The 14,315-nt window shown below is 42.2% G+C and overlaps 1 protein-coding gene across 1 annotated transcript in view; it reads right to left on the bottom strand.

Moving 5' to 3' along the window:
- LOC110527708 (trypsin-like) overlaps positions 1 to 13,811 on the bottom strand; it is a 32,519-nt gene extending 18,708 nt beyond the window's left edge. The window contains exon 1 of the mRNA XM_036984429.1: positions 13,668 to 13,811. Within this exon, the coding sequence (XP_036840324.1) occupies positions 13,668 to 13,811 (144 nt within the window). The remainder of the gene's footprint in view (positions 1 to 13,667) is intronic.
- Between the last annotated feature and the right edge of the window lie 504 nt (positions 13,812 to 14,315).

The raw sequence follows: 14,315 nt of genomic DNA, 5'->3' as shown, positions 1-14,315 counted from the left end.
CCACTCGTCCCCCTCCCTGATGCGCACGAGATGGTAAGCGTTACGAAGGTCCAACTTAGTGAAAAACCTGGCTCCCTGCAGGATCTCGAAGGCTGAAGACATAAGAGGAAGCGGATAACGATTCTTCACTGTTATGTCATTCAGCCCTCGATAATCTATGCAGGGACGCAGAGACCCGTCCTTCTTCTTGACAAAAAAAACCCCCGCTCCGGCGGGAGAGGAGGAGGGGACTATGGTACCGGCGTCAAGAGCTACAGACAAATAATCTTCGAGAGCCTTACGTTCGGGAGCCGACAGAGAGTATAGTCTACCCCGGGGGGGGGGTGGTTCCCGGAAGGAGATCAATACTACAATCATACGACCGGTGTGGAGGAAGAGAGGTGGCCCTGGACCGACTGAACACCGTGCGCAGATCGTGATATTCCTCCGGCACCCCTGTCAAATCACCAGGCTCCTCCTGTGAAGAAGAGACAGAGGAAACAGGAGGGATAGCAGACATTAAACATTTCACATGACAAGAGACGTTCCAGGAGAGGATAGAATTACTAGACCAATTAATGGAAGGATTATGACAAACTAGCCAGGGATGGCCCAAAACAACAGGTGTAAAAGGTGAACGAAAAATTAAAAAAGAAATGGTTTCACTATGATTACCAGAAACAGTGAGGGTTAAAGGTAGCGTCTCACGCTGAATCCTGGGGAGAGGACTACCATCCAGGGCGAACAAGGCCGTGGGCTCCTTTAACTGTCTGAGAGGAATGTCATGTTCCCGAGCCCAGGTCTCGTCCATAAAACAGCCCTCCGCCCCAGAGTCTCTTAAGGCACTGCAGGAAGCTGACGAACCGGTCCAGCGTAGATGGACCGACAAGGTAGTGCAGGATCTTGAAGGAGAGACAGGAGTAGTAGCGCTCACCAGTAGCCCTCCGCTTACTGACGAGCTCTGGCCTTTTACTGGACATGAAGTGACAAAATGACCAGCGGAACCGCAATAGAGACAGAGGCGGTTGGTGATTCTCCGTTCCCTCTCCTTAGTCGAGATGCGGATACCTCCCAGCTGCATGGGCTCAGCACCCGAGCCGGCAGAGGAAGATGGTAGTGATGCGGAGAGGGGGGCGACGGAGAGCGCGAGCTCCTTTCCACGAGCTCGGTGACGAAGATCAACCCGTCGCTCAATGCGAATAGCGAGTTCAATCAAGGAATCCACGCTGGAAGGAACCTCCCGGGAGAGAATCTCATCCTTTACCTCTGCGCGGAGACCCTCCAGAAGACGAGCGAGCAAGGCCGGCTCGTTCCAGCCACTGGAGACAGCAAGAGTGCGAAACTCAATAGAGTAGTCTGTTATGGATCGATTGCCTTGACATAGGGAAGACAGGGCCCTGGAAGCCTCCTCCCCAAAAACAGATCGATCAAAAACCCGTATCATCTCCTCCTTAAAGTCCTGATACTGGTTAGTACACTCAGCCCTTGCCTCCCAGATTGCCGTGCCCCACTCACGAGCCCGTCCAATAAGGAGAGATATGACGTAGGCGACACGAGCAGTGCTCCTGGAGTAAGTGTTGGGCTGGAGAGAAAACACAATATCACACTGGGTGAGGAACGAGCGGCATTCAGTGGGCTCCCCAGAGTAACACGGCGGGTTATTGATTCTGGGCTCCGGAGATTCGAAAGCCCTGGAAGTGGCCGGTGGATCGAGGCGGAGATGGTGAACCTGTTCTGTGAGGTTGGAGACTTGGGTGGCCAGGGTCTCAACGGCATGTCGAGCAGCAGACACTTCCTGCTCGTGTCTGCCTAGCATCGCTCCCTGGATCCCGACGGCTGAGTGGAGAGGATCCGAAGTCGCTGGGTCCATTCTTGGTCGGATTCTTCTGTTACGGTGCGTGAATGAGGACCCAAAAGCGAATTAACTTAAACAGAGCTTCTTTAATTACCAAACATAGGTAGGCTCAGACGGACCGGCAGATTCCGACAGGACAAGACAAGGTTACAGCAAACATGACGACAGTCTGGTTCAGGCATGAAACACAACAAACAAGAATCCGACAAGGACAGGAACAAAAACAGAGAGAGATATAGGGACCTAATCAGAGGGAAAAAGGGAACAGGTGGGAAACGGGGTGACGAGGTGGTTAGGAGGAGACAAGGCACAGCTGGTGGAAATTGGGGGAGAAAAGGTAACCTAACAACGACCAGCAGAGGGAGACAGGGTGAAGGGAAAGGACAGAGACAAGACACAACATGACAGTACATGACAGTATGTAAACTTCTTACTTCAACTGTATGTATCAGGAATAATATTGTAAAGTTTGCTGAAGTATGGACATTTCCACAGAAGAACATTGTTTCTTAATGTTCTCTGAACAATTTGAGAACATAACTTTAAAAAGAACCATGAGGAAACTTGTAGGAAACCTTATGCTGATGTACTGAAATTCCCACCCAAGAAACATATGGTTCTCGGAACGTTATGTGCTATCTGGGTATCCTGCACCATTCTCTGAATGTTGTGGGAAAGTTGAATGCAAAATAACCATAGGACAACTACGTTCTCACCAAGCTCTAAGAAACATATGGTTCTCTGAACATTATTTGCTAGTTGGGTGTGATGCCTGTCAAAATGTCAGCTGGACTACAGTTCTGTAGCGGTACACTACCTGGCCACTGGCTACACTCTCCCCTCTGATTCCTAGAACAGGAAGGAGGACATTTCATCAGACAGACAGCGACTATCCTCAGGTTTCCTGACCCCTCCTGTCTCAGCCTCCAGTATTTATGCTGTAGTAGTTTATGTGTCAGGGGGCTAGGGTCAGTTTGTTATATCTGGAATACTTCTCCTGTCCTATTCGGTGTCCTGTGTGAATTTAAGTGTGCTCTCTCTAATTCTCTCTATTGCTCTTTCTTTCTCTCTCTCGGAGGACCTGAGCCCTAGGACCATGCCTCAGGACTACCTGACATGATAACTCCTTGCTGTCCCCAGTCTACCTGGCCGTGCTGCTGCTCCAGTTTCAACTGTTCTGCCTCATTATTATTGGACCATGCTGTTCATTTATGAACATTTGAACATCTTGACCATGTTCTGTTATAAGAGGACTGGCCACCCCACATAGCCTGGTTCCTCTCTAGGTTTCTTCCTAGGTTTTGGCCTTTCTAGGGAGTTTTTCCTAGCCACCGTGCTTCTACACCTGCATTGCTTGCTGTTTGGGGTTTTAGGCTGGGTTTCTGTTTGAGATATCAGCTGATGTACGAAGGGCTATATAAATAAATGTGATTTGATTTGATTTTGAATCACGTCTGTGAGTATAACATAACTTATTTAGCAGGTGAAACCCAGAGGACAAACCATTCAGATTTGTTTTTCAGGTCACTCTCTTTTCAATTGGTTTTCATTGAGAATCCAGATTTCTAAGGGACCTTCTTGCAGGTCCTATCGCTTCCACTGGATGTCAATAGTCTTTAGAAATTGGTTGAGGTTATTCCTTTGTGTAATGAAGAAGTACGGCCATCTTGAACGAGGGTCACTTGAAGTGTACTGTTAGATAGAGGCGCGTGACCAGAAAGCTAGCTACAGTTTGTTTTCTTCCTGTATTGAACACAGATCATCCCGTCTTCAATTGTATCGATTATTTACGTAAAAAAATACCTAAAGTTGTATTACAAAAGTAGTGTGAAATATTTTGGCAAAGTTTACAGGTAACTTTTGAGATATTTTGTAGTCACGTTGTGCAAGTTGGAACCGGTGTTTCTCTGGATTAAACGGGCCAAATAAATGGACATATATTGATGGAATTAATTGAACAAAAGGATTTTGATGTTTATGGGACCTGAGTGCCAACAAAAGAAGCTCGTCAAAGGTAAGGGATGAATTATATTTGTATTTCTGCGTTTTGTGTCGCGCCTGCAGGGTTGAAATATGGTTTCTCTCTTTGTTTACGGAGGTGCTATCCTCAGATAATAGCATCGTTTGCTTTTGCCGAAAAGCCTTTTTGAAATCTGACATGTTGGCTGGATTCACAACAAGTGTAGCTTTAATTTGCTATCTTGCATGTGTGAATTAATGAAAGTTTTGATTTTTATAGTAATTTTTAAAAATTTGGCATTCTGCATTTTCCCTGGCTTTTGGGCAGGTGGCGTCCCACATATCCCAGAGAGGTTAAGGTGCCACCAACCTCATGTGCACTGTGTGTATAGAAAAGGTGGACTGTATAAAGGGTGTTCAGAGTGACACCATGGCACGTCGATAAGAATGCAGATGAAAGGAGGAGATGAAGCAGGAATCCAAATAGTGTGATTTTATTGCACACAAACACTGGTGCACATGAGGAAAGGTTGAAGGATAATGCTTTGGTTACTAGGTAAATACAAGAGGGAGATACAAACACATGTTAACATACAAGCATGACTGAGGGATAAATAATTGAACCGCATCTTACAGACTGACAGGTCTGTAATTTGGCAGCAGCATATAAACTAACATCAACAAAAAAGGATCTTAAAATTAACATGCATTTATTCAATAATTAAATGCATTCACTTGTCAGTCACGCACAACATAGAAAAGAAAACAACTTGACTCGCCATGCATTCACCATGCATTCATAAGACTGGAGGGAGAAAATGTTGCTTAAAACCTGTTAAGGATATGGCAGACATATGCCCCCTTTGGAGAGATTGGGTACCCCTAGTAAACTGAAAAAAAAATCTGTCAAAAATTGCTAATATATGCAAATAAAAATTATTATTGGATAGAAAACACTCTAAAGATTCTAAAACCGTTGGAATTATGTCTGTAAGTATAGCAGAACTCACAGGGCAGGCATTCTTCCAAACTAGTTTTTGTGGCCATGAAAGTTGGAGCAACTTTGACGTCATGGCCCCCACCCTTCCCAACCAGTTATGATTCTGGGGAGACTTTATATCTCTTCCGCTAGATGTCCTCTTTCAGTAGAGCTTTGAATCGTTCAAATCCCGCGAGAATTGACCCTATGGGAGTGAAATTAGTGCGTGCCACGAGAAAATAGGCTGTGCGTAGGGGCGCGAATTGGTCCCAGCCATTCCTTTGTTCCAGCACTCAAGAGAAGGGCAGACGATGGCCGATTGAATTGAAGTTTGTTTTGCGTGTCTAAAACATCATAAAGCTTGCTTCTGCACTTAGTTTGACCTGTTTAGTCGACATATAATATGTAATTTTGAAGTTTTGATGCGCAACTTTTCCGGACCAGAGGACGTTTTGGGTGCATTTCAGCTGATGTTATTAGCAGTAGCTAATACAAAGACGCAAGACTTGAAACCAAACGATGTATTGGGTAAGTATGAAGCCTTCCAGAACATTCTGAACGAAGACCATCGAAGGTAAGGGAATATTTATGCTTAAATCTGTGTTTCTGTTGACTCCAACATTACGTAGAAATGTAGCTTGGAACTGAGCGCCGTCTCAGCATATTGAATAGTGTGCAATTTCTGTAACGTTAAAAATAAATCTAACAAAGCGGTTGCATAAAGAAGCAGTGTATCTTTCTAACTATATGTAGAACATGTATATTTAGTCAAAGTTTATGATGTCTATTTACGTTATCTTGCCGCGCTACCTAGATTTCCTGCGGGCATTTTTGAGTAATTTCTGAACGTGAACTCACTGTAAATTGACATTTATGGATATAAATGGCATATTATTGAAAAAAAAAAATGTACTGTGTAACATGTCATATTACTGTCATCTGATGAAGATTTTCAAAAGGTTAGTGAACTATTTATTTTTTAATCCTGCGTTTTGTTGATTGCATGTTTTGGCTATTCAAATGAGCTGTGTCTGGTGGTGGTTTTACATATATATGTGCTATGTTTTCGCCGTAAAACATTTTAGAAATCTGAAATCTTGCTGGCTAGATGAACAAGGTGTTTATCTTTCATTTGAGCTATTGGACTTGTTAATGTGTGGAGGTTAAATATTTTTAAGAATATTTTTGCGTTCCATGCGCCACCGTTTCAGCTGAACGTGGGAGGGTTGATTCCCAATTGGGAACCAATATCGTAGACAGGTTAAATGGTCAAGGGTGCTAATGAGCAGTGCTAATGAGTCTTCTAATGAGCAGACTGGAGAGGTGAGATGCAGTAGTGTGTATTCATGGATGCAAAGGGAAGCCAGGCTGTTGTGGATATTCTACACAGCGACACTTAAAGTGAATATTAAATTAATAATTCTTTATTATCAGAGCACTGGAGAGGATCCAACCAACTCAATACACCATGTACACATGTCGATCAGGAGCTCCACTCGGGGCTGTCCCGTTAAATCCTTATATACTGGTTACAGACACATTACATAGGCATAGTTCATAGGGTTGGTTCCGGCATGTGTCTGGCACCATCTCCTATATTAAGGATTAGCCCCCTTTTTTCAATTTTCGCCTAAAATGACATACCTAAATCGAACTGCCTGTAGCTCAGGCCCTGAAGCAAGGATATGTATATTCTTGCCACCATTGGAAAGGAAACATTTTGCAGTTTATGGAAATGTGAAAGGAATGTAGTATTTGGAGTAACTGTCAATATTAGAAAACAAAACATCAACAGCAATACACATACATCACTCGAGGTGGGGAAAACTTCAATCCATTTGGAGTAACTGGCAATATTTACCAAAGATGCCAGTGCCCCATGGGAACAGTAATTCCCCCTTTGGACACATGACTCTCATTGTGATTCATGCGTCCCAAAAAACAACAATTTGTTAAAATAACAAATCAAATTAGAACTCTTGATAACTCCATAAGGAAATAATTGTATCCCATAAGGTAATGGTGAAATAGACTAGAGACAGGTGTCCCTCATTCAGGGGCAGCTCTCTCTCTCTCTCTCTCTCTCTCTCAGAATCACAAATAGGACTTTTGATACATTATAAACTTCTTCCAATTATTAGTGTTTACATAGCCCATTTAAATCTCACTCAGTGTCTCTAGTCTTTCTAGTGAGGGTGATCAGGCCTCACCAGAAAGTTAGAACAGAGGTCAGTCAGCCTAATTAAGTGAGAGTTTCTTTCCCTGTACCCCAGACATTAATTAAAGATATTTCAAACATTTTGTGTACCAGGTTTACATTGGGTTTTTCAGTACATTTCTTATCACGAGAATGTATATACAGTGCCATTCTAACACCTGGATATGTTTATTTTTGAACCATTCCATTGTAGATTTTGCTTTATGTTTTGGATCATTGTCTTGTTGGAAGACAAATCTCTGTCCCAGTCTCAGGTCTTTTGCAGACTCCATCAGGTTTTCTTCCAGAATGGTCCTGTATTTGGCTCCATCCATCTTCCCATCAATTTTAACCATCTTCCCTGTCCCTGCTGAAGAAAAGCAGGCCCAAACCATGATGCTGCCACCACCATGTTTGACAGTAGGGATGGTGTGTTCAGGGTGATGAGCTGTGTTGCTTTTACGCCAAACATAATGTTTTGCATTGTTGCCAAAAAGTTCAATTTTGGTTTCATCTGACCAGAGCACCTTCTTCCACATGTTTGGTGTGTCTCCCAGGTGGCTTGTGGCAAACTTTAAACGACACTTTTTATGGATATCTTTAAGAAATGGCTTTCTTCTTGCCACTCTTCCATAAAGGCCAGATTTGTGCAATATACGACTGATTGTTGTCCTATGGACAGAGTCTCCCACCTCAGCTGTAGATCTCAGCAGTTCATCAGAGTGATCATGGGCCTCTTGGCTGCATCTCTGATCAGTATTCTCCTTGTATGAGCTGAAAGTTTAGAGGGACGGCCAGGTCTTGGTAGATTTGCAGTGGTCTGATACTCCTTCCATTTCAATATTATCGCTTGCACAGTGCTCCTTGGGATGTTTAAAGCTTGGGAAATCTTTTTGTATCCAAATACGGCTTTAAACTTCTTCACAACAGTATCTCGGACCTGCCTGGTGTGTTCCATCTTCTTCATGATGCTCTCTGCGCTTTTAACGGACCTCTGAGACTATCACAGTGCAGGTGCATTTATACGGAGACTTGATTACACACAAGTGGATTGTATTTATCATCATTAGTCATTTAGGTCAACATTGGATCATTCAGAGAACTTCTGGAGAGAGTTTGCTGCACTGAAAGTAAAGGGGCTGAATAATTTTGCACGCCCAATTTTTCAGTTTTTGATTTGTTAAAAAAGTTTGAAATATCAAATAAATGTCGTTCCACTTCATGATTGTGTCCCACTTGTTGTTGATTCTTCACAAAAAAATACAGTTTTATATCTTTATGTTTGAAGCCTGAAATGTGGCAAAAGGTCGCAAAGTTCAAGGGGGCCGAATACTTTCGCAAGGCACTGTACAGTGGGGCAAAAAAGTATTTAGTCAGCCACCAATTGTGCAAGTTCTCCCACTTAAAAAGATGAGAGGCCTGTAATTTTCATCATAGGTACACTTCAACTATGACAGACAAAATGAGAAATATTTAATGAATTTATTTGCAAATTATGGGGGAAAATAAGTATTTGGTCACCTACAAACAAGCAAGATTTCTGGCTCTCACAGACCTGCAACTTCTTCTTTAAGAGGCTCCTCTTTCCTCCACTCGTTACCTGTATTAATGGCACCTGTTTGAACTTGTTATCAGTATAAAAGACACCTGTCCACAACTTCAAACAGTCACACTCCAAACTCCACTATGGCCAAGAACAAAGAGCTGTCAAAGGACACCAGAAACAAAATTGTAGACCTGCACCAGGCTGAGAAGACTGAATCTGCAATAGGTAAGCAGCTTGGTTTGAAGAAATCAACTGTGGGAGCAATTACTAGGAAATGGAAGACATACAAGACCACTGATAATCTCCCTCGATCTGGGGCTCCACGCAAGATCTCAAAAATCCCAGAACCACACGGGGGGACCTAGTGAATGATCTGCAGAGAGCTGGGACCAAAGTAACAAAGCCTACCATCAGTAACACACTACGCCGCCAGGGACTCAAATCCTGCAGTGCCAGATGTGTCCCCCTGCTTAAGCCAGTACATGTCCAGGCCCATCTGAAGTTTGCTAGAGAGCATTTGGATGATCCAGAAGAAGATTGGGAGAATGTCATATGGTTAGATGAAACCAAATTATAACTTTTTTGGTAAAAACTCAACTCGTCGCGTTTAGAGGACAAAGAATGCTGAGTTGCATCCAAAGAACACCATACCTACTGTGAAGCACAGGGGTGGAAACATCATGCTTTGGGCTGTTTTTCTGCAAAGGGACCAAGATGACTGATCCGTGTAAAGGAAAGAATGAATGGGGCCATGTATCGTGAGATTTTGAGGGAAAACCTCCTTCCATCAGCAAGAGCATTGAAGATGAAACGTGGCTGGGTCTTTCAGCATGACAATGACACAACGCCCGGGTAACGAAGGAGTGGCTTTTCAAGGTCCTGGAGTGGCCTAGCCAGTCTCCAGATCTCAACCCCATAGAAAATCTTTGGAGGGAGTTGAAAGTCCGTGTTGCCCAGCAACAGCCACAAAACATCACTGCTCTAGAAGAGATCTGCATGGAGGAATGGGCCAAAATACCAGCAACAGTGTGTGAAAACCTTGTGAAGACTTACAGAAAACGTTTGACCTCTGTCAGTGCCAACAAAGGGTATATAACAAAGTATTGTGTTAAAATTTTGTTATTGACCAAATACTTATTTTCTCCCATAATTTGCAAATAAATTCATAAAAAATCTTACAATGTAATTTTCTGGAATTTTTTTCTCATTTTGTCTGTCATAGTTGAAGCATACCTATGATGAAAATTACAGGCCTCTCTCATCTTTTTAAGTGGGAGAACTTGCACAATTGGTGGCTGACTAAATACTTTTTTGCCCCACTGTATGTGCAACCAAAACTCTGACAAACTTCAGAGAATTTAATTTGTGTTGCATCCATTCTAAACCCACTGAAACAAAAATAAAAAGATCCCACACTATGAATCAAACAGAGTATTAACCACTAACAAATATTCCTTAACAGGTGGGTTGTGTGTGGGTGCTGGCATGTGTGTGGTTAAAATCCCAGGGTAAAAAAACGAATAAAATGGCCAGGCCTTACCCGTCAAGCTGAATATGCACCTTCTAAAGTAAACAAACCCAGAGCCCCTCTCTTGTAATCATTGTCATTTTGACCTGTTCCATTGACATACAGTTCTGTACAAACTGTCCCGGGGACATAAACTAATCAAAATAGGAAACATGTTGTTTAACAAATCTGCCAGGACCTTCAAAGAGTTGGTGCTGGCTTATGAGCTCAATATTCAGTACTAAAACATTTACTTGGATGTACTCATTCTGGACACAGTTCCATGTAATGGAAACAGATTATTGTTTTAGATGACATGACATTCTTACTTAAATCACTGGTGCTACCCAAACTATATAATTGAGTAGTAAATTGTCAAAAACGTGTCTTTTTCAATTATTCATACCTCTGTCCCAAATTCCCCCACTGCCTGTTTGAGTTTAGTCTGTACTGGCGGCTGGCTATCTATTGTTCCACAGGAAGCTTATCTCTGACCCAAACACCAGATGGCGGCCCTCATTTAATATCAGTCCCAATGCTCAATCCCTCTGTTCATCATGTGACCTAGTATTGAAACATTTAATTCTTCAAATTACTAAGACATTGCATTATTAGAGTGCTATCTGAAAGCCAATTATCATTCATTTTGTTACTTCACACATTTTGTTACTTCACATTGAATGTCTATTATTTTAAGATTCATATGTAATGCCTTGGAGGGATCAATATCTTTTAACTGGGCTGGCACTTCTATCAGTCCCCTGTAGATGGCATGGTGCTCTGTCCATAATAAGTCTCTACCTCGAAAGTTAAACAGTTGAGTAGGTGAACACAGAACATTATTGCTGATTTTTAACAGGGTATGGGGTTTGTTTTCAAATCTAATAACAGGGTGGAGGAAATCTCATAAGAATTTATAGTTTTTATTGGTTAGGGGTAAGTCAAGTCCCGTAAAATGCTTTAACCTTATCATACAAATGATCCATAAAGAGACCACTCTGAACATTTCTCAGAATAGTTTTTACACCACTTACATACATCTAAGTGTGGGTGTGCAAAGTGTGTATTATTATACTTTTTTCTATTGTTACTTCATCAGATCTCTAGTAACCCATTATACTCAATGTTGTCTTACTTTATCTCTAGTAACCCATTATGCATAATACTTAATATCCAAATTTCAATCAATCATCTTATTATCCAAATTTCAATCAGCTTGATACATCATATCACACAATCACACAACTTTCACATACAGTACCAGTCAAAAGTTTGGACACACCTACTCATTCAAGGGTTTTTCTTTATAATTTTTTTTGTTGAAAACTCTGAAAAAAACAACACAAAAACACACATTGTAACCAAAAAAGTGTTTAACAAATCAAAATATATTTTATATTTGAGATTCTTAAAATTAGCCACCCTTTGCCTTGATGACAGAGTTGCAAACACTTGGCATCCTCTCAACCAGATTCACCTGGAATGCTTTTCCAACAGTCTTTGATGGAGTTCCCACATATGCTGAGCACCTTCTAGGTCAAATAGCCCTTACACAGCCAGGAGGAGTCCTGTTAAAAAAACAAATTATAGTCCCACTAAGTGCAAACCAGATGGGAGGGTGTATAGCTGCAGAATGCTGTGGTAGCGATGCTGGCTAAGTGATCCTTGAATTCAAAATAATTCCCTGACAGTGTCACCAGCAATGCACCCTGAACACCATCACACCTCCTCCTTCATGCTTCACGGTGGGAACCACACATGCAGAGCTCATCCATTCACCTACTCTGCGTCTCACAAAGACACGGCGGTTGGAACCAAAAATCTCAAATTTGGACTCATCAGACCAAAGGACAGATTTCCACTGGTCTAATGTCCATTGCTCGTGTTTCTTGGCCCAAGCAAGTCTCTTCTTATTATTGGTGTCCTTTAGTAGTGGTTTCTTTGCAGCAATTCGACCATGAAGGCCTGATTCACGCAGTCTTCTCTGAATAGGAGACTGCGTGAATCAGATGTGATTCAGATATGTGTCTGTTACTTGAACTCTGTGAAGCATTTATTTGGGTTACAATTTCTGAGGGTGGTAACGCTAATGCCTGACAAGCAGTTTCCTCCGCCATTTCCTCAGTGCAACCTTTCCTGCTACTGAAATGCCTTAGTGACCTAAATGTCAACTCAGGCTTGGTGCTGTGGATCCAGGAAGTCCTGAGGGAGTGATCCCAGAGGGTCATTTCCCTGTGGAGTTGATTGATGCACCAGTGCAATATTAATTTTGAATACTTAATAGCTCTCAGAGTGTTTTTATGCTAGACTTACCGTTTGTTGCAGTTGCTGCAGCTCAATCTCCTCTTTCTGCCAATGTTAAGTGTGCCCCTATTCCATAACATGGGGCTTGTAAAAATTGTGTTTTCTAGACATTAGAGGATCCAGACGAGAAAATGATTGGATTATAATGACGGCAAAACTATGTGAAGTTTGTATTTTGAATTTCGTGGTCGCACTTTCAGGTTTGCAACTGTGTAATTTAATTTTGCAACCTTGTGATTTGTGAAAGATTTAACAACGGTTGCAAACTTGTAACTTGACATTTTAATACATTCTATAATATTTGCAAGCATAATTTATTTTCTGAATTATTGGAAGTCCATTTACAACTATGAGTATTCTGCTGTGGATCAAAAATACACGTGTAGATTTTCAATCTGTGGGCGCTCGGAGTTCTGTCACTAAGTTTTGTAAATTTGTTGGATGGGCTTCCTGGATTGTGCCATTGGAACACAGGAGTTATGGTTGCTGATAATGGGCCTATGTAGATATTCCATTTTAAAAAATCTGCCGTTTCCAGCTACAGTAGTCATTTAGAACATTAACAATGTCTACACTGTATTCCTGATCAATTTTAATGGGCACAAAAATGAGCTTTTCTTTCAAAAACAAGGATATTTCTAAGTGACCCCAAATTTTTGAACGGTAGTCTACCTGTGTAGTGATGGTTACTGACTTCTAAACTTGAAATATGAAATGTCCTTATTCATGTTACCGAGGGAGAGAGGGGAATGCAGAAAGTGTGCGTTCTGTCAGAACATGTCATTGTTAAATCTCAAGTATCCCATGGAGAGGAGAACGGCCACAGTCTGGTACAAGTCAACAGGACAGCCGTGAGTTGAGGAGGAGTGAGGAATTTGGGCCGAGGTCAGGTCAGATGAAGTGAGAAAGAACAGCCATCACTAAAGTCCTGTCTAGCAACAGAGATGTATTGGCTGTCCAGATGTGTAAGGGGGAGACTTAGCATGGGAGGAAGGTATAAATACCAGTGCTTGTGTCAACATGTCTTTGTCTTATGCAGCTGTGTGACCCAGTGGGTGAATAAACTTGGTTTGAGCTTTACTAGTCATCCAAGAGTTTTACTGTTTATTTAGAACCTAACAGTAGTAAACTTGTAATTACCTTGTAATAACTTAATAAGTACATGCATTTCAGGTCAGTTCAATTCAATTCAATTAAGATGAATTCAAGTCAAATCAACAAAACTTAACTCAATTAATTCAACTCCCCGCTCTATCTCTTTTCTCCTTCCCTGTGCAGCTGAGGGTTACCAATGGCGATGGGTAGCTACTTGGCCCTGGCCCCCATCCCTCGACAGGGTACAGGGTGATGGCAGGGCGGGTGTCGGGGTGGGGGTAACCCTCTCTCAGAGATCACCCCTACTCTGCGGATGGTCAAACTGTCCATAGTGTAGTCGGCCAGGTGCAACAGCAGAAAGTCGCTCAACGGGAACAACAACTCCAACATGATCTGTGCTGACTACAATGCTGGGGGGTACTGGACCTGATAGAGCTGACACCATGTTTTATAAAAGAGAACTACAGTGAGTTATTGAACTGGTAGGGGTGCATGGAAGGGGCTAGTAGGGATCGAAATGTAACTTGGCCTGTATATGATAGGCCTCTGCTGATGCCTCATACAAATATCCCTAAACCTTGTGGTTTTACAAACCTCTCCTCAGATGTTTCACAATTTTGTTTTTGTTGTAGCCCTGAACTACACTGAACAAAACTATAAACGCAACATGTAAAGTGTTGGCCCATGTTTCATGAGCTGGGGAAAAAAAGTCCCCAAAATGTCTTGCAAATTCTGTGGACAAATTTGTTTACGTTCCTGTTAGTGAGCATTTCTCCATTGCCAAGATAATCCATCCATCTGACAGGTGTGGCATATCAAGAAGCTGATTGAACTGCATGATCATTACACAGTTGCACCTTGTGCTGGGGGACAATAAAAGGCCACTTTTTAAAA

Source organism: Oncorhynchus mykiss, chromosome 7, assembly GCF_013265735.2.
Source record: "Oncorhynchus mykiss isolate Arlee chromosome 7, USDA_OmykA_1.1, whole genome shotgun sequence".
NCBI lineage: Eukaryota > Metazoa > Chordata > Actinopteri > Salmoniformes > Salmonidae > Oncorhynchus > Oncorhynchus mykiss.
This window is presented reverse-complemented; position numbering and strand designations above follow the sequence as displayed.